We start from the raw sequence: 24120 nt of genomic DNA, 5'->3' as shown, positions 1-24120 counted from the left end.
GAATTGAAAACATAAAGAAAATAAAACACAGTTAGTTTTGATTATCAATGTGTTTTAATTTTATTGGTGAAGGCTGACTCAACATTTTTGACCATTTTGATTTGGTTATTCTGGCTGAGTGATAAAGAAGAAAAGTAACCGGAGCCCTGCTAACACCAAAGACTTCTTCATAAATAGAGCTTGTATAAAAGCCCAAACTTCCTTTCTGTTGCACAGGCACGATTTCTGATTAACCTCAGTGCTGGTGAGGGAGCTGACGTCAACACATCGTTACAGCAGGAAAATTGAGACCTGTGTCTTCCCTACTGATTTTCTTTTTCATTTAGTAGTTCCTTCTTCATTCTTTGGATTCTGATTTTGCTTTTATCTCACTCTGTATAGCTCTTCTTCAGTTTTCACCTTGCTTTTTCATCAAATTATATCTGCATCCATGGCATTTTGATTACTTTCTCACACATCCTCTCTCCTATGTGCTGTGTGAGGTCCTGGCCAGAATTTCTGCCCATATTAAATAAATGAATTTGCAACTTAGAGACAGTGTTTTCCAAATGTAAGGACTGGATCCTTAATAATTATTTCAAAGACTATATTTCTCCATATGCATTTTGGTATCATGTTTATGGTGAAACTTTGATTTAAAGGATCTCCATGTCTTCTTCCCACTGTCTTGGTCACCAATTATAAATATCACTTTGAAAATTTCAAGATTACTCAGTAGCCTGCCAAGTAATCAGCAGTTTCAGTATGTGCACCAATTTGCTGCATTCTTAAACCGCAACGTCAAGGGCAAATGTACCATATCATATTTAAAAAAAAAAAAAGGTTATTTTTTTTCCTGCTCAGCAGACATTCCTTCACGTTTTTATTGGTAACATTTATAACTGTTACCTCTATGTTTTTGAATCAAGAAAATTGAAGGGGGTGAAGGGCTGAAAAAACATCCCTTATTTCCTTGAACTGCATTAACATTAAACAATGGGCTTAGGTTAATCATCTTCTATTAGGCAACAGATAATACTCTGAGCTTTATCGTATTCTTACATCAGTCACTGGCAAAAAATTTCACTGTCTGTCATAGAAGTAAAATACATCCTGGTGCAGAGGATCTGCTTATGTATCCCTTAAATGCCATCTAAGCCTTTCAAATAGTGCTTAATAAGAACTTAAGTTGATGTGAAGGCTCGTTGCCAGTCAGGACGGGATAGATTGCAAACTCTAAGAATTAAAGTCAGTTGCCTCATAAGCAGCAGGGAAAATTTATGGGAGGTATTTTTTGAAGTATGAATTTAGTGATTTCTGGTTTTTTTGTTTTTAATATTTGTTTAAACCAAGCAAATGGATCTGTAATTTTATTTACATTTTGATGTTAAGTTCTGTTCTTTTTTTCATTAAGAACAGGGAATGTGTAAAGTAATGCGCCTTACTAATTTGTTTTTCAGCACCCTTCGTTTATCTCAACCATGGAGATTTCTCAGAAGCAGGTAATCACAGGCTCGCTTAATTACTGCAGGATATATGGTACACTGAACTCTTAGCTTGTTATTTTCAGGTGACACCTGTTACTTACTGGCCAAGCTTTCCATGGGTGACTCTTAAAATGTATCTGGAAAGAAGGGGATATATTTGAACTTGTTTGCCTGCCTAATTCACATTTGCTTACAAACAGTAATTCGTCTACCAAGCTGGCAATTATTCATGGAAACAAGTCTTTAGTCATATGGTAGTGGTATTTGTGAATGAAGTCAATGCACATTCATTTTCTGGACACTAGAAATACTTGTCTCTTTACAATCTAGTAATAAATTATTATTACTATTATTGTTGTTATTTTTATTAGTAGTCAAGAGAGATCAGGGCCTCACTGTGCTAAAATTTGTGTGCAAGCAGACTGAAAACCAGTCCCCTTCTGCTAAAATTGCAGTCTAAATCTGGGTGGTCCAATCCTGGCAGTCACGGGAGCCACTCCCCGGTTGGGAATCTCCCGATGGGAAACAGTTTTATGGCAGTTCTGAGCTCTACGATGGCTACGTGCACGTTTGGGAGCCAGCGTGACACCAGAGCCATCCGTCCCTGCCCTGCCAAAGTTGCCAGAGCAGCTCCGGCACAACATGCCTCCCTCACACGGGAAGAGGTATTTTGCCGCTCAGGCACGCATAGCACAGCTGGGTCTCATCTCCCCTGAAAAAAGGTGGCAGGCCAGCTGGAAGTATTGCATGAGCCAGCTCCGGCTCAACAGCAAGCACTTGGACCACCCTTGGCTCAACACGCAATCTACTCACACGCTGGGGAGCGGGGAGTAATATTATCCCCACCTTACCTAAGGATCAGAAGCAGAAGATGAAGTTTTATCCACGCAAGGTCGTCCCTAGTTCCCAGATTCTTGACGGCACGGCTACCCAGCCACTTGTTTTTACATGTGTTATTAAACCATTCTTTCCATGGTTTGCTTCTGATTTTTTATTGCAGCACAAATCTAAAGGTGTAAGGGTGTTGAGTGCTGGTGTCTTTCCAGGACTGCAGTCCCCTTCCCTCTCCGCTGTGTTGTCAGGGATTGATGGGGACTGGCCAGTTCACACTCAGCCCTGAGAAACATTTTATGGTAAAGGAGGATTTCTTCCTCATTTTGTAAAATCTGGGACAAGGTTGAAAGTCTGCAAGTGTGGCACTGAAGAAGGGAACTTTTTAAACAGGCTACTTGGAGAACGCTCCTAATTCATTCGCTTTGCCTGATTTGCAGCAACAATTGTACATTGGTTCCAGGGATGGATTGGTTCAGCTCTCTCTGCACAGATGTCACACGTATGGGAAGGCTTGTGCAGATTGCTGCCTTGCCAGAGACCCATACTGTGCCTGGGATGGAAACTCATGTTCCAGATATGCCCCCACTTCTAAAAGGTAAGAAAAAAAAATACAACGTGCTGTAAAAGATCTTGCTGCTTGCAAGAATTTTAGAGGTTCCCAATCAGAACGTGTTGCCTTTTTACTTAGCATGTCATTTGCTTTAAAATTTGATCATACTCTGGCCATGTTTCACATTTCTGCTCAAAGAGCTGTGAAGACAACATAGCTTTGTTTAAGCGTGTGTGACAGTAACTCAGCTACTGCAGCTAACATCATAAATCCACCACTTTCCATTTTTATGCTGAATGCTTTAAGGCGTGAGATGCTCAGATGGAGGTCCAGGTTGTGACTGACTCTGGCAGAGACACAAGAGCCTCTCTTAAGCTTCTGCCTTTTGCATAGGGCGACCGCCATAGTTATAAAGCGGAGTTTAATATAATATCGCGGAGTGGTCAAAAATAAAAGACATTTAATTCCCCGATATAAACAAACAAGCTTCTCCTGTTGGATTTAACTAATTTAGATAATTTGTCTCAAAGTGTGTCACTCCTCAATTGTGTTTGTGGTCTAGCCATGAGAGGGAGACAGAGATTTAAGTACTGTGATTTGACTACGTTGGGACCATTTTTTCCACAGTGAGAGAAGCTTCATCTGAACTTTCTGTACTCACCAGCTAGGACAGCAGTATGCATCTACGTGGAGGGAGAGCACGTTGCAGGGTCTAGTAGTGCAGTACCTAAGCGGCTGGATGTGTCTCTTGGAGTTTTTGGCTGATTTAGTGGGAGCTCTGAGCTCTCTTGTTGAGACAGGGTCCTTCACAGCCTCTTCATTCCCCTTTGGACAAAGCCTTCCTGACAGTAATTCTTGCAGTGAGGGTCAGAGGTTGCAGTCTCAGCCCAGGCTATGGAACGAGACTTGCTACCTTAGCAGTCGCAGGGCCGGAACCTGAGCAATTAGACAAACCATTGAAGTTAATGACTCATAAGTTATCGTGTCATGGTGTCAAGGAACTTTATGTGTTTTACCCCAAAGCCAAAGCAAACTAAATTCAGAGAAGCATAAATGAAAGGAGAAAAGCAAGTGTTCAGGCTCACTGCAAAGTTAGTGACACATGAGGCTTGCTGAAGCCTGAGGTGGGCTGGGACACAGAGATTGATGGTCCATGCTTTTTAACAGATGTGCACTTTGGTGGGAAGGCCAAAAGTCTCTGGCACCAAAACAAGGGATGGGTGACTGGCCTTGGGAATCCTCCAGTAGATCTGTTACTGGAATATTTTTCTTCTGTGTAGCAGCCTGTGCTTCCAGCATGTCTATAGCTTTTACCACAGTGGACAACTCGGCCTCAGGAACCTGCTCTTCTGCCGAGACATTGCTCTGCACATAGGACGTCCCGCTCCTGTTGTCTCCAGTGTGGCTGTCCAGTCCGGGTTTCCAGTTCTTCTACTGAAAAAATAAAATGCAACTTTTTTTGTAACTCTTGGGAGATAAATGCAATGATCCATGGAGGAAGAGTTTGGGGGTTTTTTTGTTTTTTTTTTTTTTAAATGCTGTTACACTGAAATTACACTAAATCACAGCGAGTTTAAGTAACACACTCAGACATTAGTAGGTGTCGTGGTTTTGGCCAAATCGACCAATGGCCGGCAACAGATGCTCCCCCCCAGCCTCTCGTGCGTGGAGAGGTGGAGGAGAGTTAAAGAGATTTATGAGGTTAGAAGAAAATAAACTACTTTAATGAAATATTAATAATAAGAATAAAAAGGAAAATAATTAAATAGATACGGTGTACACAAAACTGTATTAAGCTCCCAGGATGATGTCACCGGCAGGCACTGGGGAAGTCCCAGGCTGGACTCAGTGACGGGTGGGAACCGGGTTCCAGAGTTGGAGTCAGGAACACACGGATCGGGATCAAAGGCAGATGAACAGACAGGGTCCTCCTCGGACGACAACCATTGAGGGAACAGGATTGACCCTTTGATCCCTCAGCTTTTATACTGAGCATGGGGCAGATGGAATGGAATACCCCTGTTGGTCAATTTTGAGTCACCTGTCCTGTCCGCTCCTCCCTGCAGGTGGGACCCCTCTACGCTTTTCTGCTTCCAACCGTCCAATGGGGCAAATAACGAAACGAGCTGACCTTGGTTGTTATAACAATAAGGAAGAGCCTTTCTGCATACCATTCCATGGCACAAACTGTCTTTTCACTCTGAATGAACTGTTTTAGACACAACGTGCTGTTAATTTCAGAGAGTTAGAAGAGGCCTAGCTAAGAAATAAAATTACTCAACAGAAAGTTGCTCCTGTTTTACCTCAAACCAGGACAGTAGGCAAGGTATTTGTGGAAAGGAACAGAGTCATCTTAGACTATTGTCTCAAGCATTTTTTCTGTCCATAAAGATGAATGGTAATCATATTTGTCAATTGTTTATTACCAGACTCAAACATGCTTTTCTCTCTTCATTTTAATGATTGGTTTACTAGTTGGTATCACCTTGGGCTGGTCCTGAGCTCAATTTTGAATATCACCTGTTGAACCTCAGACCTTTTCCATGACATGCAACATTAAGGATGTTTTTAGGCATTTCCAAGACAGACCACCCCAGCAGGAGACCCATGTCCTATGCTCCTGAAGCAGGTTTAGATGCTCTTTTTGTCACTATATTGCATGGTCTTCATTCTAGGCAGATTTTTCTCTCTTGCTTTTTCTCTTTCCCCTCCCAGTGGTTTCCCAAATCACAGACCCTTCTCTTGATGTCAATTGTACAAATCTCTCTAGGCCACATGCTGCTTTGAGGGTGAGGCTGGTTTTAGTTAAGACCGTAATTGTCAGCAGTAGGGTGGGAGCAATGCGAGTCCACATCTGCTGAGCTCCTCTGTATTTTGTTGTTGAATTCCAGCAATTATGCCCGAAGTGTTACAAGTTTGCATGCTCTTCCCATAGGCGAGCCAGGAGGCAAGACGTCAAATACGGGGACCCCGTTGCACAATGCTGGGATGTGGAAGACAGTGAGTATTTTGCACCTTTCTCACTCTTTAGTCACTTTGACAACAGAGTTTGCTGTTAGGATCTTCATCTGTCTGCGAAAACCTGCTGAGCCTGACAGAATAACACTGTTAAAGCAGTTGCCTTTCTCACACATCACATACATTACCCCTCCTGCAGTTAAATCTGGGGAGCTGGGGCTAATAAGGGGTAGCCGTCATGAGACAGCATCCTCACATCTCTTACAGGTGACCCTCCCCAGCACTCACCTAAGGGAGGAAGATGTACCCTTGATGCAAAAACATCACACACATCCCTACAAGTGGCTATCAGGGCCTCCGTTCATCCAGAAACAGGGGAGATAATCCCGCGAGGAAACCCGCAGGGGTGCATGGGGAACACGCCATCTTCTCCCCTTCCACCGCATACACTTGACACGAGTCCCAAAGCCCAGCTCCAGCTGCCAAACCAACCCCTTCCCATCCCCGCAGCTACTTAAATACTCCTGTTATTAACAAGAGCCTGCCCCCCCCCCCCCGCTCTCCGTCGGGTCCCCCCTCCCTTTCCCACACCCTCTTTTCAGATGCCAAAGGGTCTGGCTTGCTCCTTTGGCAACTGCAGCTCTTCTCTTACAGCGAGCGCTGTCAGTATGAAATCCTGCGGTTGCGCGGCAATCTCTGCGGCAGCGTAAAATTAAATGAAAAGCATTTGAAACCAAGCTTGGGTTTGTCTGGGGCGCTTCTAGCCACTTATTAAAGGGAACAACCCAGTCAAAACAGTATTGATTGTATCGCTGTGCTGAACGTTTGATTTGGGCCGAGCCACCACTTTCCATTGATCTCTGGTTATTTTCATGCCACTGTGGTGCTGGATGCCTGCCGCAGATCTCGGCGTGAGTCACTGCAGAAATCAGAGCTGTTTGCCACAGGATCAAAGACTTGAGCCTGTTGCACAATATAGAGGGCTCTGACTGTACATGTGGGCTTGCAGACGTAGTTAAAAAGTCAGGGTAAAACCTCATTTCCATTAAAGTCAACGACAAAACTCCTGCTCATTCCCAAAGGGACAGAATTTCCCCACTTGCTGCTTACCATAGCCCTCCAAATAGTGGTATCTGAGACCGTGCAAAGCTCAAGGTTATAGAAACCCCAGCAGAAAGGCTGACAATGTCACATTTTCCTGGAAGGATAAAGAGATACTGGAAGAGTAGGCTTTACTAGACAAATGTAAAATGACTTAGCACAGAAACTGGTATTAATCCTTTGCCCTGATGTAGCAGCACCGACAGAAATTTTATCCAGCTGGGGATGACCCCTGTGTGCCATAAAACCATGAATCTGACCTGTGCCACTCCAGGCTTTTGGCTTATTTATGCCCTTTGCAATAATTAATAACATTATGGCCCCAAAACCTATTTAAATTCAGTGCTCCACTGTGTGAGATTCCCTCCCAGAGACTTCATTGGCTGCATGAAGTTGTTTGGCTCTACTGAAATCTCAATGGCACAGTGAAATGAAAGAAAAGCATTTAATGTGGAGAGCTTGAATTTCTACAGATCTCATATAGGTACTTATTATACTGAAAAAACAATCCAAAATTGTATTCATTTTGTTGTTGAGCTAACTTTTGATTTAGGAGACGCCACTGCTTTCACCTTCCTTTCTGCTATTGGCAGGGCGTAAGAAGGAGCTTTATTCTGATGGTAAGGCAGATGAGGCAGATAAGACAGACTGGAAAGGGAAATGCAGATGCAGAGATTAGAAATTACTTGCTCAGGTTTACAGAAGGCCAAGAAAGGAGCCCAGATCTGCTCATGGCTCCTTCACTGTTTGGTCTGAAACATACTACAGAGCATTTCAAATTATACTGAAGGTAAACTTCGGTTTACTTCAGCTCTGTGACTCCTTTAAAGTGTTTGGGAAGAACAAACCAGACTGTACAATCTACCTTTAGCAGCTTTAGCTCAGGTTTAGTAGTTGTGTTACTTAAAGGAAAAATACAGGTCAGATTTTAAATTCCTCAAAGGTGAAAGCCTCAACTTTAAAATGGAGCAAGCTCGTGATACAGATTTTATTGACCTCCTTAAAAACCAGTTGCACCGAAGGAAGGTTAGCAGACGCCTCTAAATCCTTATAGTTATAGTTTAAGCTAAAAGTTAAGTTTCCTTTTGCTTTTTTATAATTCACTCACTCTTATAGCATCTGTTCTGAATCAGGCTATGTTCCCATTGCTTTAAAAACCAGGTCAGGGTTAATCTCCTGTACCATGTTTGCTTTCCAGGCATTAGTCATGAAACTGCTGATGAAAAGGTGATTTTTGGCATTGAATTTAATTCAACTTTTCTGGAATGTATTCCTAAGTCCCAGCAAGCCTCTATTAGGTGGTACATTCAGCGCTCTGGAGAAGAACATCGAGAAGAGGTAAGTTATAGTCATCAAGGCAAGTTTCCTCTATAGAGAATTCAGCTGAGCATTGAAAGGTAGGAGTTACTGGGATTAGTCAATGTTTTACTTTTCCTTGCCTCACCTTAGGTATCACATAGCATTCTGGTATCACCATTTGGGGCATGCAGTGGGGAAGAGAGAAGCCATTTGCACTGTGTCATAAGCAGATATAGATATTTATTTTGACTTACATGCTCATTCTGTTAAAAAAAAAGAAAAAAAAAAGAGAAATTAGGCTTTAAATACTGAAAAAAATGCTCTTTTGTCCAGAAAGTAACACAACCACTACTTCTGTAGGTAAAAGTATGTTCAAACACTTTTGTTTTAATAAAATCTCTACTCCATTTAGTGTCTGATTGCCTTCCCTTACCATGTTAAGCAGTGTAGTTAAGAATTGCACGTACGGCTTGCTGCTTCTCTCCATCTCTCCCCAGAGAAGGAATGGTCTGTGCAGTAAAAAGCTTTTTTTATTTGTTTTTTTACTTGTTAGTGGAGTCTGAGAATTTTTCTTAAATGTCACTCTGCACTGATGCAGACGCGTCAGGTTAAAGAATTGCATCTTGCATGTGAAGTAGAAAGCAGTGAGACTGGTGATGGCCCTCAATTCCTGCAGGAGGTGGGTTTGGGGTCCTCACTGGTGGAGGAGCCCTGGGGAAGCCTCCATGTCCCTGCATGCCCCCTACACAATTTCCTGCTGATTCCTCTCTGAGGTAGAGACAAAGGAACCCTCTGCCGTGCCCAAAAGGTCAATGTGCTGGGACTGATTTGGACTGGGTTGAAGTGAGTTTCAAACCTCAGGAGTTTTCGTAGCCTTTCTCTTACCTGAGTGACTTTGTGTCTGATGCCAAGTCCTGCTGTCATAGCAACCATGGCAGCAGGGAAGGAGAAGGGAAAAGAACTGCCCGTTCAAACGAGCTGGTCCCAGGTGTTAGATATGCTTTTTTGTTAAATGTTCATCTGAGACAAAAATCAGTTTAACTAACAGGAGCTATCAAACACACAACCTGTCTTCCTATTGATGTTCCTATTGATTGTGATGTGTGTATCAAACACACAACATCTTCCTATGAGATGTTCTGGGTGCAGAAAATGTGCTGGTTCCTTCTGAAGGCCGGGGAGATGCAGGCCAGGCCAGGTGCCTATGAGAGCATCACCTCTGGGTGAGATGTGACTCATGGCAGTAGTCCCAAAGTTGCAACGCCAGTTACGTCTTGGCCCAGAAAGCCAGAGTAAGGGGATACAAGGCACTTCTCATTTTCCACCAGATAAGGCAAAAAAACACGCAAGGCTGTCATTGTCTGTGACACTGCAGTACTTTTCATTTACTCCCCTTCTTTCACTCAGGCTTTGGATTAGCAAAGATTCTTTCCTCTGCTGAGAATAAAAACATCATTAATTTGTAGATGCAGTGCTTCCCACAACATGCACTAAACACCAAAAGAAAGATTACCGGTTTGAAATAGCACCTCTAACCTCCATTACAGTCCATACTTGGAAAAAATATATGTGATCTTCTGATCAGCTACTCAAGCACGCTCTCAGCCACAGGTGGTCGAAGTGAAAACCCAGCTAGGAGTGTATCAGCCTGTAAAGACCTACGGGCATTCATTGTTTGTGCTTTAATTGATTTACCTTTAACTGTCCTGTACAGAAGACTCTTGGCTCTACTTCCCTAAGGCAGCAGTTTCTAAATGCCCTTACATATTTGATCAGGGAAACACGCGAAGTACTTGCCTAATTTTAACCATGTGTTTAAGGTTCATTTTAAGTAAATTTAAGCAGATAGTTAACAGGGCTTTTTTGGGTGGTTTTTTTTTTTGGTGTGTTTTTTTATTTTTCTTTTTACTGAACAGAAAGTTATGTCAAGTTTTGAGGAGATTCAATCATTTTTTATAACAGTGTTTTGCAACTATAGCATGCTCCTGAGCATCTCAAAAAGAGCTGCAAACTTTGCATAAAGCAGACGGTTCCCTGTGAAGAATGTAATATTTCTGTATCATAAGAAGTCACACTTTCAAGATTTGAAAGCCTCTTTTGAAGGGCTGCTTTTGAGTTTTATCTGTGTCAATTTAGGGGGGAAAAAAAAAAAATCAGTTGATTTTCTCATAAATTACAGGTTCAGATAGGCCTCTGAAGGTCAGAAAGCCAAGCTCAAGTTATCTTTCTTATTTGATTGTGGAACAAACTGCGGGTCAAACAAACTTTTGAACAAAGTTAGGGCAGGCTATACCTAGACAGCACAGACTCAGTTAAGGGTATATAATTTTTTTGCCATGCTTTTTATTTTCAAAAGGTACATTGTGGCCGTGACCTGGTCCCTGCTGCTTGTTCTGGGCCAGATGCCGGTTACCCAGGCACGGTGATGTCCCATACTGCAGGACTGCCCAACGTGCCAAGGATGTGCACATTGAGAGAGAATAAGGGAATGCATGCGCACGTGTGACGGCGTTTGAAGCTCCAGCGAGCACACAGCATACATCTTTGCACATTAGCAATGTTTACCGGGCTCGCTCTCTGTAAACTGTCTGACATCTGTTTGCATGAGAAAAGTAAAGCTTTGCTAAAAGGCTAGATTAACCTTTGAGGCAAATTTAGAAGAAAATTTCAAGGAGAAATCTGCAGACAGATTTTCTACATTATGAATACTAACAGTAGGCAAATATCTTCTTACCACATATTGTCCCTAAAGCCATAGCAGAGTTTCTGTGATCTAGCTTCGATAAAATAGAAGTTGGAGCACATGTTCCGCCACTCCTTGGGGTGGTTTTCTTAGGTTTTTTTGGGTTTTTTTTGCAGTCTTTGAAAATAACAGCCTATATAAACGCATATGCACACATTGAGGATTACAGTATCAGATCACTTGAAGACAGTATTTAGCTATTAGTTTTGTTTGATTCCTGCCACTAAATTCTTATAGTAATGAAATTTCTAGTATTTTGACCCAGGTTAGTTCTAGGGTCTTAAGAACTTGACCTCCTGAGCAAATTCAACTTGCACATCTTGAATCGTCATATTGGGAGATATAATTTTTAGAAGAAAAAAAAAGATGTATTGGTTATTTTTTAAGGTAAAGATATTAATCTAGAAATGTCATGTTTTCAAATGCACGTACCTAAAGTTAAATTCCTAATTTTATCTATGGCTGCCTATATAAACGACTGGGTCTGTAGAGATGCTGTACAATCACTCCTTCTATTAAGTAAAATAAGGGTATTTGCAGGTTAAAATGTTAATCCCTTGTTAATTTGGGGATCCAGAAATTGAGATTTTCAGGTTTTCTAATTTGAATTTATCATCAGTATTAAAGCCTAATTGGAGGCCTTCCTAGAACATCCAGAGCAGATCAGCAGAGTAATTGACTTTCTTTTCAAAGTACTTCGATTTGACAAAAATACCACATGTGACAGAAACAGCATGGTCATATTTAATGTGCAGCTTGATCTTTGCTCAGCCCATGCCTTACCATAACTTTTCCCATTACAATTATATTTTCTGCTCTCTCTCTCCCTTCCTGCAGCAGATTTCTCAAATAACACTGTGCATTATTTTAGTGCGTGTCTTAGCGGGGTAACTTATTGTGATGACGATACCATGCTTTGCAAATGACTCTGTGCACCTGGAACTTAGGTTACGGACTTTTAGTTCCAGGGCTGGAACTGTAACGTCTCAGCAAGTCTTTAAACCTGACTTCACAAATAGATGGTTATGCAGTGTCCCGGACATGTACTACAGCTTCCTGAGGGAAGGAAAAGGGCAAAATCCAGACTAGATGGGAAGCGTTTGGCCCAGCAGGATGTCCCCGACATTTCACCCGTAGGGTCATGGTTCAGAATGTGACTTCCAGGCAGAGCAACCTGCGGGGAGGGACAGGATCTCCTGTGGTACAGGAGCTGTCACCAGGTCATTTGGCTGCCAGTGGGAGTACATTTCCCTGTAGTCTGGGGCCATTTTAAGGTCAGGAGTCAAATATCTAGTGCTTTTGTGTTTAGTGTTGCTCACGCAATTGATCATGTTTGTTCCTGTGCATGCAGGGTTACTCACTGAGATGAGGCAGAGCGTTTCGGTGGCTGGAGTTCATAAAAAAAAAAAACAGGGACGTCATCTGTTCATAATATCTTAAACTGCTGAAGTTTGCTGAAGATTAAAACAGATATTTATTTATTTCTCAAAAAAAATTCCTATGTGTTATGTTATGTATATAATAGGTGTCAGGACTGCAAATAGCAAATGCATGGCTCCCTACAAAGCCATTAGTTTTAGTGCCCCGTAGCTCTGAAAAGTATTAGCCCCTCTGCTTTAGGCTGCACTTTAGCCTGAGTCTCCTGCAGCTCCAGGTGTGCCAAGCTGCCACCTCCCCTTGCAGGGGACAGAACAAACCATATGGTCTGAAGTGACAGAATAGGTGCAGATCGCTTTTAACTCTCACCTTATGTCTCTATTCATACCTGGTTGTGAGAATAAATCCACCCAAAGGCAGGAGGATGTTCCAGTTTCTTCTTCAGCGGTTCTCACCCTTTCATATTCCTGCCCCACAGCCCTGAGCTGCGTTTTTCTGATGGACCCAGCTTAATGACCATCTGATGGTTTGGTAGGCAAAAGAGTTTGACCTGCTCTTGGACAGGACATCTTGCCAGAAGATTGTGACCTAGCTTCCCCATCGGAGCAAAGAGATGTTTCCATTCCACATTTTAGCCAGACTGAGAAGACATTTTTCAGTTTGTCCAACACATAAGTTTCCGTATCGTTTTGCGTCTGGAGATTTTTGCATCATGATGTCAATTTTCTTTGTTGCAAACAGCAGCATCTTGTGAAAAAAAGTCATAGATTAAGTGCCAGTCATGAAACCTAAGGCTGGATGAGAGCTGAGTAAGGAAACGGACACACACCAAGGACTGAATTTCCAGTAGTGCTTTCTGTTAGAGGAGTGTAGTTCAGAGTTTGAATCATTAGGTCAATGAGAAAGAGATCAAGAGAGTGAGAGAAATAGAAGAGATTCATTCTGCAGCCTAGGGAATACTTATAACTCTCATGCTCCCACTCTTTTATTTTATTATATGACTCATTGCCTTTTTTTTTCCCTCTAATACCTTGAGGTTCTTAAATAAGACTAATATTTTTGACAGTTTCCTGGGGAAAAAAAAAAAAAGAAGTAACGCTGAACTGAGTTATAGTACGTAAGATTTCTGCTTTGATTCAGATATACTGGGGGGAGATAGGACTTTAAAATTTAGTCTCAGAATAAGAAGTTAGCTTCACCTTGAAAATAATAGGAATCATGCGTTTCCATAATGACATTGTACCAGCAACACATTCTTCATTTTTCCCGTGGCTTCTTGGTAAATAAAAAAAGATGTTAAAAAAGAAAAAGGAAAAAAAAGAGAGAAATTAACTCTACAGCTGTGTTGAAGTTAAATGATTATTTTCCCAGTACAAGAGAAACAAAGTCATGTGTAACAATAATGCCAAAAAAACCCAGAGTGATCTTTATTTCCAGTCAAATGATGAGGATGAAGAAGAAAACAATAGAAAAACAAAGACAAATGTGAATGCTCTGCAAATGTTCCTTATTTTCCTTCCTCTCCGTCTCAATTTGTTCAGGGCTTGCAGCTAACCCATGATTAGTCCAGCTTTACCTCTAACATTTTTTCACATGTTGATTAATGAGGGAAGGCAGGCTTTGAAGCCACTTTCTTCTCCCAGACAGGTGCAGTGTTTTAACTGTGAAAGAGTTGACATGTGAATTATTTGTAAAGAGGGAGCTATCTAAACACATCATTAGCAAAGGACAAAAGGCATTGACCTAACCTGGTGCCACAGTACTTTCAAATCCTTGGTTGTTTTCCAACTTAATGATTGTTTAAAGATTTGCAATCGTTATTGGCAATGCCTATTTTGCCTCCATTGTTAAATTCAAGTGTTTGATTTGCATGGAGATCTTTTCCCTTTGTCAAATGTTGTCAGTATGTATGGCATGTGCCATACTTCAGGTAATGTAATTTTAGGCATACTTATGTGCTTATCATGAAGGATGAAAACTACAATTTGTTGATAAAATATTGTCAAGAATCCGATCCCACTCCCACTAAGAAAAGAAAGTTAATGATAATCAATTGCTTCATTTTTGTGGTTTATAATTGGTTCCCTATTGAACAAAACAATGTCTCTCATGTTTGATTTTTATTGTATGCTCAAATTTAAGCACATGTCAGCAAGCTTTTATGAATTAAAGCCTTTGTGCTTCTGAATTGTTAAATCACATTTACAAATATTTTAAGAGAGTTATTGATTATCTCATGGTGGGGGGAGCAATGAATCCACAGTTGACCAAAGCAAAATGACGTCTTTTATCTAACTAGACTTTTCACTCTCCTCAAAATTTAATAAAATATGTTTTACATCTATAGGTCAGGAACCAAAGAGCACATTAAGCATTCAAGTGAAAGGTTAAAGATCTACTACCAAGTAATGAAATGCCAGGTGTTTATGAAACTCCAGAGCCCTGTGGGGGGAAAAGTAGAGAGGAACGACAGGAAGAGTTCTCAACCTATGGGTAAAACAACATAAACAGGATACCAAAAAGAGAAGTGAGGAGGGAAAACAGTAATGAAGTGTTGCTCAATACGTGTGAAATCAGAGCCATAATTTCGTCCTGCCAGAGGATAAGAAAGGAATGAACAATGAAGGCACAGAGGAGGAGGAGGTGACAGTCACTGTAAATCAATATCCAAGGTTAACACAGGACATTCTGTAAGAACACTGCTTCATTAAAAATAGGAGTCATGATGGGCTGGGATTAAGGGACACAACCAATTTAGACTCTGTTAGCTTTCTCTGTGGTATCCCAAAGCAGACTGGGGGGCAACTCCATCAGTTAACACGTTTACAACTAGAAAGTGACGGCTGCTACAGAAATGGTAAATAGTTATGAGTAGCAGGGTGCTGGACTTGGGGGTCCAGTGACCTTTTCAAGTTTAGATCTGCCATTATTCTGCCTTCCTTTCACTGAAAATAGGCAAAGCACTAGTGAGGGCTCTTTGGACTGGTGCCCAGCCAGCCGAAACAGCCAGCTGGAGATCTTCCAAGTGTAGGAGGTACACAGCTGTCAAGACGCTCTAGACTACAATACTGGCAGAGCCACCGATAGGCAGATGCTACTGCTGCAATTGCATCAAGCCCCGAGCTCAAAGAGATCCATCCTGTTTTCACTCAGACAATGTGGGAACTTGGTCTTTGCATAGTGCCTTATGAAACCCAAATGTCTGGAAATTAGCTGCTTCTTCCCATCCCTCTCCCTAAATTTCTCAATCTTGGGTTTTCATGTTGACATGAAGCCTGGGCAGAAGAAAGAGGGGTTTCCTTGTTATATTGCAACAGCCAAGCCTTCAAGCACTTCCACCTGGCCCCTGCTCCTGCTTCTTGCTCTCTGTGGAGCACGGCACCACAAGGAAACACCTGCCTTAGACATATTTCTGCCTACAGCTACTTATTTGTGGATTCATTTATACATTTTATGCTCCTGTTTTTACTGTAAGAAAGGTACATTTTCTTGGAATGAAGTGTCACTAGCTGATAAAATTGAGGACTATTGCCCTATGGTTCTGGAGGTGGAAAGGTGGTCTTTTCTAGTTTGGCTCCCTGCTATCTTTTGTGTATGTGCTTGTGGCTCGACTATAATTTCTCTGATTTAAACTCAATGCAGTAAATCAAAAGTAGCTTGTGCTCATGTAGCACCTGTTGTCAGGACAATCGATTTTCCAGGAATTTCCTGAAATTAGTATGATTTCACACTGCTGGTGCCAAGTAGGCATGCTTATATACAGTTTACAAACAAGGAGACTAAAGCTCAGGGTTGACCCAATACTGTCAACTGGTGGCAGCAGCCAAAAAATACTTGGCCACAGAACCAGGCAGACAGAGCCACGTTCTGACCGGGCTTTTGTGGCAGTTGATTTCTTGTCTCTGCTGCAGTCATATCAATGGTAGTACGCAGGCCAATATCCATCCATCCATATATCTATCCATCTACCTACATAGCTACTTACCTACCTACCTAATCTGTGTGTTACTGAAGATGGTTACAGCTGATACAGTAGCAAGCCAAAGTCTGTCTCTCTGTGAATGTGTTAGATATATCTATATTGCTTTTTCTGGTGATCTCGAAATGGTCTCGAAACTTATTTAATCCTTCCAAAGTCATTATCACAGAAACTTAGAAAAGAGGAAAGCTAAAAGCCCTGGGAGGTCATCTCATCCATCTCTCTGGTCCAAGGGACCCGATTATGATGAAGTACTAGTGAGTTAGAATCATAACAGATGGAGAATCATATGTATGTATACATTTTTTCCCATGGAGTAGAAGAGGGAATCATGTGCAGATTTTTTACATAAAGAAACAGTGTGTAGCTACCCACTGTGAATAAATCTAATTTAGTCATCTTTATGCCTCCCTGATCTTCATCCTCTGAAGTTTGCTGGAGGGTCAGATGTGCACTCTGGGAAATTTTCCAGATTCTGTGTTGGTTCTCTCTGCCCGCACTCCCCCTCTTTTAAAACCCACTACTCAGCCTTGCCCCGAAGTTTTTCTATGTTATAACAATGCCACCAGCAGTGCTGAGGCTGTGTTTAAGGCCCTGGCTTTGCTGCGGGCTGAGCGAGCGGCGCTCAGGTCCTTCGGTGCCGTTGTGTGCTGCAGCCTCTGCGTGGCAGCAGAACACAGCACGCCTGGGAGGTGACAGCTTTGGACTACACCAGGATCATTTTCAAAGGAAACGCTGGTGTTGGACACTGGGAGTTAGGGCTCTGCTTTCTGCTTCCACCTCTGCTACTAATCTTTATATGGTCTTTGGCAAATCACTTACCTTCTCGGTTCCCCAGCTGCAAAAATACTTAGGTGCCCAGTGCCCCATCCTGTTGGGTTTGGTCTGGTTTTCTTTTTTTTTTTTTTTTTTTTTTTTTTTTTTTTTTTTCTGGGAGAGGGGTTATGCTTCTTTTTAGACTTTGGCTATTTTGGAAATAATTTTCAGATCACCAGATACGTAACTCACCTGACAGTGTTATTGCTCTAAGGTGCACCTTATTTTTAACATGTGAGAACGTGCTGTATTTTTTGAAGTATTTCCATTCGTAAATGAAACCACAGTTCCACACTGACAGACTTCAGCTCTCACTTGCAATCTCATTCTTTTCTTTGCTTCTTTCTTCTTCCCCACCCCGCCCCCCCCCCCCCCCCGCAAACTCTTCAGAGATTTTAACGGTAAAAGAATTGTTCTGGGTTGTATTCATCTAACCTCACTGGGTGCTTTTAATCACTTCTCAATGAGCCAAAGCCAGGATCAACTTCCTTTTGTAAAACCCAGTTGAAGAAGATCAGAATCACAGCATTTCACTTTAAAAATCAGTAGCAGTATTTATTTTCAGTGTAATAGGGCCTCAGCGCTCCAGATATATATAAGCACCCTGCTATATTAGATGCATTACAGATACCTCAAGAAAAGCAGTGACAAAATGAATGGGACTTGTGGCACTAAATATCTACCCTTCCTTGGAGAACATATTCCAGCTTATTGCATTTTGGTGTGTTGAGTGTTACTGTCTGTCCTTTCAGAGGTACAGCGTATATATTTTTAATACTAATATGTCAGTGCTATATACACTACAGTACTATATACAGATGCTTTAGTTAAGGGCAGAACTCAGATATTTGAAGGATCTCCTGGTATCTGTCTGAGCTGCATGTGCCCCATCATGTGCTGGCACCCAAGGGACGGGTCATTTGGGGATGGGTTCCCACGCCCAGGGATGGGACATGTGCCACCCGAGCCTTTTCTCCACCTCAGTATAGCACTGCCACGTGTTCCGGTTTTGCCGATGAAACTCACGTATATCATTCTTCTTTGTCCAACCCCACAGCTGAAGGCTGACGAAAGGATCATCAAAACAGAGCACGGGTTGCTGATCCGCAGCTTGCAAAGAAAGGATGCAGGAGCCTATTTCTGCAAAGCCCAGGAGCACACCTTTGTCCACACCATCGTGAAGCTTAATTTAAACGTCATTGAGAATGGGCAAATGGAAAGCACTCAGAAAACTGAGGATGAGGAGGGCCGGGTGAGGGATTTGCTGACGGAGTCCCGGCTGAGGTACAAGGACTACATCCAGCTCGTCAGCAGCCCCAGCTTTAGCCTGGATGAGTACTGTGAACAGATGTGGCACCGGGAGAAACGGCGGCAGCGGAACAAAGGTGGTGCCAAATGGAAGCATGTGCAGGAGATGAAAAAAAAGCGAAACCGAAGGCACCATGAGCCAGCCAGGCCACCATCTACGTAGTTTGTAAATGCTATTTAAAGAAAGGACATTTTCCATGAAAAAAAAAAAATACTGTGTTCTGGTTTTGTGCATCTTGCCTATGAATTAGTACTGCTTCTTATTGAAATCGGATAACTCACCATCACTATTAATCTGTGTGAGACAGTACAATGGGATTTGATACCAAACAAGACGTTCCTTATTGGAGTACCACACACCAGGCAATAATTTCCAATGCATTCGTTAAAAAGAAAAGATGTACACTTTTAGCTAATTTCTGGGTAGCCTGAGGCTACATGAGGTGTGTTCTGTACTTCCTGCATAATTTTCACATAGGATTTAGTGTCTGTGTTCCCAGGTTAATATTTGCTGCCACATTCCACCCCAGAGGTGGTTACATTTCAGGGGAGGGAAGATGTACTTCTAGTTCTTTGGCATCTTTCTGAATAAAAAGCATGGTAGAAATGTGTGACAGATCCGCAAAAATACCTGCTAATTTACCCATTGGTTTTGTCTACAGGCACATGGGTGGGGTTTGCAAGCACAGCGAGGCTTAGCGAAAAATCAGATTAAGTATTGGCTTAGAAACAACATTCATTCTCCCTGTAAAAAAAAAAAAAAAAAAAAAAAAAGGAGAGAGAGAAAGCATAATCATAGTTTAAGAGAGGGGAATTATCAAACGTTACTCATTAGTGCTTGAATAGCCACCAGTTTGCAGTCCATCTGCTGAAATGAAATGTTGACTCTAATTGAAACTGCCTCTGAGATGCTTGGGAGTAAATTTCCTAAGTGGTCTGTGGGAGGTATGTGCACAAATCCTATTAACAAATAGGATATTCCTGCCTGCACCTTTCCTATCTCTCCAAAGGTTTGACTCTGACTGTTTCTCTGGCCCTTTGCTAGCTTTGTTTTATGCAGAGGAAAAGGAAAATAAAAGACAACAACAAAGATAAATGAAAGACGATGAGGGAAAATAGTTAGTGGCTGAGACCAGTGCTCTTCACACAGAGCTGACATTCCTCAGATGTTTGTGTTCTTTGGGATTTTCTCCCAAAGGTCTTATGTATTTTTAAGTTGAAAATTTGCATTGTTGGAATTAATACTTTTATTATAATTAAATAAAACAAAAGATGTCCATGTGTAAATAAAACTTGTAAGTTAGAAATTTGCTATATACCATGATTTCATTTGTAAAGTGTTCCTTATTCCTTAGTTCCTATTATGATTTTAATAGTGTAAATTTTTCCATATAAGCAAGAAACACTGACCTCATTCTTGTCGATTTTTCATCAATGTGATTTCTTTGAATTTATTTCTGATATGCAGCAACAAACACAAGCTCCAAATCAGGCCTGCTGTCTCTTCTCATGAGTCACAACCCCCTTTTCCTCTCTTCCATCTAACCTCCCTCCGTTTTGCCTTTCACGCCTTTTTGAGTGTGAAATGACAAATTAGCCACTTCCTCACATGGAAGCGAGCTTTGATGGATACCAAAACGACAGACTTTACTTGTTTCTCATGCATTCTACAGATCTTGAGAGCAAAGTCTGTGGGAAACCCATGTAATTGGTGTGCACCTCATTAAGGAACCGAAAACGTTGGCTCTGAAAGTTGTAGATTCGCCCTTGCCCATGCTGGTGTTTGTGTGTGCATTCAGTCGCAGATCGATAATTGTGTAGATCCAATTTGCATCGTTGTTCATTTCCTCTCTGTCGAAAGTCAGATATGGCAAAGTGTTCGTCAGATTTCAGAAAGGAATCTCAGCTTACCCACGTTTCTTGTAAAAACTGAAAGCTGAGTTTGCATGTGTTGTATAAAAGCCAGCGATACCATATGTCATTGATTTTAGATGCTTTTTTAATAGGAGATGTATGAGTTAATTAGGAGATATTAGATAGCATGCGTACAATGCTTTGATAGTGTAAAGCACTGAGTGCTAAATATTATAAAATATGTCTGTGGGGAGGAGGGAATTTCTCAGCACAGGACCTTTAATCAGCAGAGAAACTAATGCTGAAGGAACTAATGAGTTGTACAGTACTTTGAGAACACACAGAGAACTTTTTGGCATTTTTGCTGCAAAATAACATAGGTCAGTCATTGCACAAGAGGCTTGTCATTTTAGGTACCTTGATTTTAAGGCCAATTAAGACTACTTAAAGGAGGTATGAGGGGGTATTAAACTACTACATATAAAGCACGCTAAGACAGGGGTACTCTATATTCTTGGCTGGAAGGTTGTGCTGTCACCATACAGAACCTGCCCAATTATTCTTTATTAGATTTTTATCAGTCTACAAAGTCCCATTTGTCTGACTTGGACATTAAGTAAATGAATGGAACCACACCAAGGCTATGGAGTAACAGGTGGTCTGCATTTGCATGCACTGACAAAGGGCCTGCTCTTCTCCCTGGTGGTGGTGCTCTACTTCAATTATCACATTTCAGACAACCCTCATCATGTGTTTGCCTACTTCATAAACAAGCAGATCAATTCCTTCTTCTGTATTTTTTCTCCTCCATGAAAACTAAATCATCTGATTTATGTTTAGATATGATTGGAGGAATGTATCCTACAAATGAACTCCCCCCACACAGAATTTAGTAGAAGTCTGGGATGACTAAGGGTCTCAGTGCTGGGAGCATTAGATTTAAATGGTTGAATTAAAATGTTATTACTCTTAAAAACAACTTTCATTTCTTTTATTTCAAATATTGTTGCAATGAGATTCTTCTCAAAGAAATGACCTCATCAGTCTGGGGTACAGTGGTAGCGTAAAACCCCAAGTGAGGTATAAGACCTGTTCCATCATGGGAAATAAATTCAATATCCTCCAAACCAGTGTGATATATTGGGTTCATGCCACCCCAGGGAGTGTATTTAATAACGTTGCATAGATAAAAAGGCTGTGTTTTGGTACGTTGGGTAAGATGTACACCATAGCTGGCAGGGCCAGCCCAACTCCTCCTGCACAGCAGGTATCACACGTGCAAGGAAGCCAGAGGACCTTGGAGACCAGGGAGTGAGAGGGACAGATCAGGGCTCATTTCAGAAGTTAAGACAGGGTTTTGTTAGGCAGGACTCAGCAATACAAACCTAGGAGTGAGAGCAGGAGGAGCAGTGGGTCTTTCCACAGCTTGCAGTCCCAGCGGGGTTCAGAGGATGAGCTAGCCCAGAAACGGTAACAGGAGAGGATCTCCCTCTTTTCAAAAAATTTAATGTTCTGTATAATTTAAAGGCTCAACTTGTAAGTCTGATTAAATTTCAAATCAATGATTTGGGGGTCAGTTGGACTGCTGTGAGCTGTACTATGAGCCACAACAGGCTCATAGTTAAAATGAAACTGAGCCTTGCCTCCTTCAAGAGCTCAATAAAAATGAAGTTAAACGAAGTTTTGGTCCAGAGTGGAAAAAGTTGCCTCCACACCTCCTGCCACCACACCACCAAAAACTGTAGGTTTTAAACAGATCCCTAAATGCATATGATACAAAATAGATATTTATTTACACATGCATTCAACCAGGAGTCCAATTATTAATACATTATCTTTTCTGTCAACAAAACCTTTCCAATGACCCTGCTTCAGCAAAAGGCCAGTGTTGGACTGAACTGAAGTGGTTTCAAACAGATCCTTAGAATAACCAGCACAATGTGAGCTGTAGTTATAAAAATGCTGAAAACTGACATAAGCTTTAAAGCCCTACAGGGTCCTAAACTTTGTAGCAATCTTGCAGTCACTTAAAATAAAACAGAAAATGGGATTAGCAGAAAAAGGAATAAAGTATTAACACTCATTGTGATAAACTAGTTCCGTTACTGGAAACTGTTCCAACAACAGGTGTGAATGTGTGTTCATGCCATAAGCAAATACTTTTCTCTCCAAGCAGTTAAACTTACATTGCTTGAGCTGTCTCAGAACCTGAATATTTTCCAATTCATACATAGATTGTTGACCTGGTTCTTATGTCACTTATAGTGAAGTAATAAGGTTAGATGCAACAGATTTCCTCTGGTTCACGTGCTTTTGAGATCAGAAGATCCCAACAGTTCAAAGACTATGAGCCCTTTAATCTAACAATTATGGATATTGACCTGCATTTAACTTTTCATATAATGAATAATTATTTGTTATTATTACTCATTATTCATGTAAGGAACCCATGTGTCATAATAATGTCTCAATATTTAATAGCGACTAATGGAAATTGAGTTTGGTAATGTTTTGTCGTATGGGCATATGTGTATAGAAGTGCATATACAAATATCTTATTTTCTGTTAATTTTCTGACAGAGGTTAATTTGCAAAAAGCAAATGTGATTTCAAGAGCCAAGGTTCAGCTCTGCTTCCACTGACAGCAGAGATTAAAAATCCTTCTGGAACTGAATCATGGTTCTTCTTGCACACAGTTGTAGATGAGATGTGGAGGTCTAAGGAAATACGCCCACATGAATGGAAAATTAAGCCCACGTGTCTTTCTAATATATTCTGTTACATTTTATAAACTTTAAATGGTCTCTATTGTAACATTTTACCATAGTGTTGCTAATATTACCCTGAACTAGGCTTCTGTCTTTAGCTGAAGTGTGACATTCTTTGCAGTTGTAATCCAGATTTCGAGGTTTGTAAAATAAGTTCATTACAGTAACAAAAAAGAAGGCATGGGGAAAGAGTGTAATCATAAATTCTACAAGGCAGATTTGTAAGATTTTATTTCTATTTATTAAAATAGCAGTTATCTTAAAATCTGTCAGAAACACCAGTATTTGGTTTTCTTTTTTGGTCAGGTAAGGATACATAACAAATTGTAATCTTGAGTTTAACTCTTGCCAATGTGTGGCTGAAACATCTGGTCTGACAGCTGTAGCAAGGCTGAGTTTTTATTTGCTTGTTTTTGTTGGTTTTTTTTTTTTTTTTTTTTCCTTCCTCACCAGTTAAGCGCATTGCCTCCTGCCTTTGAGACTTTCTGGTCTGTCAGGTAACCCCAGTTTTATATGAGGAATACTTCAAGATCTGGTGTTTCCTCAACATATAAACATCCCTACAAAGTCATAGTATCACAGCCTGCCTTCAGAGGATGAATTCCCTAACCATTAGCTTTTGCATTCAGTTGCAGATGCAAACCAAACACTGTGAGGTCAATTGGAGACCAGATGGGGTTTTCATTTACAAAGGAAATTTTTGGGACCGTTACTTAGAGCTCTCCGTTCTCCTTTTGCTTTTGTGGTTGCTGTGTATAATTCTCCAATTTAAAATCAAAGTCTTTCGTGCTTTAAAGCATAAGATTTTCCATGTGATGTGAAAAACAGAAGAACATTTCCAGGTGATTTTTGTGATTGATATGGACTGCTGGTTAATAGTTTCAAACAGTACAAGCCAAGGAAATAATCTGTCCAGCCATAGATGGCTGTGAAATTTCTAAAGAGCCCAGACACATCTCAGTTTTGGTGGTGTTTCATATTCTGTTCCATTCCTCTTATGGTATACAAGTGTTTTGGCTGTCTTGGAGATTTTTGTGGGGGCGAGGAGGGGGGTGGAGTAGGTTTTT

At 41.2% G+C, this 24120-nt stretch overlaps 1 protein-coding gene across 10 annotated transcripts in view; it reads left to right on the top strand.

Moving 5' to 3' along the window:
* SEMA3D (semaphorin 3D) overlaps positions 1-21992 on the top strand; it is a 145952-nt gene extending 123960 nt beyond the window's left edge. For all 10 annotated transcript variants that reach the window (XM_063323560.1, XM_063323562.1, XM_063323556.1 and 7 more), the window contains 5 exons: positions 1440-1481; positions 2738-2895; positions 5786-5850; positions 8108-8247; positions 18181-21992. In XM_063323560.1, coding sequence (XP_063179630.1) covers positions 1440-1481; positions 2738-2895; positions 5786-5850; positions 8108-8247; positions 18181-18594 — 819 coding nt within the window. In that variant the 3' untranslated portion in view covers positions 18595-21992. The remainder of the gene's footprint in view (positions 1-1439; positions 1482-2737; positions 2896-5785; positions 5851-8107; positions 8248-18180) is intronic.
* Positions 21993-24120: the final 2128 nt, after the last annotated feature.

Source organism: Chroicocephalus ridibundus, chromosome 1 (assembly GCF_963924245.1).
Source record: "Chroicocephalus ridibundus chromosome 1, bChrRid1.1, whole genome shotgun sequence".
Classification (NCBI taxonomy): domain Eukaryota; kingdom Metazoa; phylum Chordata; class Aves; order Charadriiformes; family Laridae; genus Chroicocephalus; species Chroicocephalus ridibundus.
Note: the sequence above shows the minus strand (reverse complement) of the source record. Positions and strands in the feature narration are given on the sequence as shown.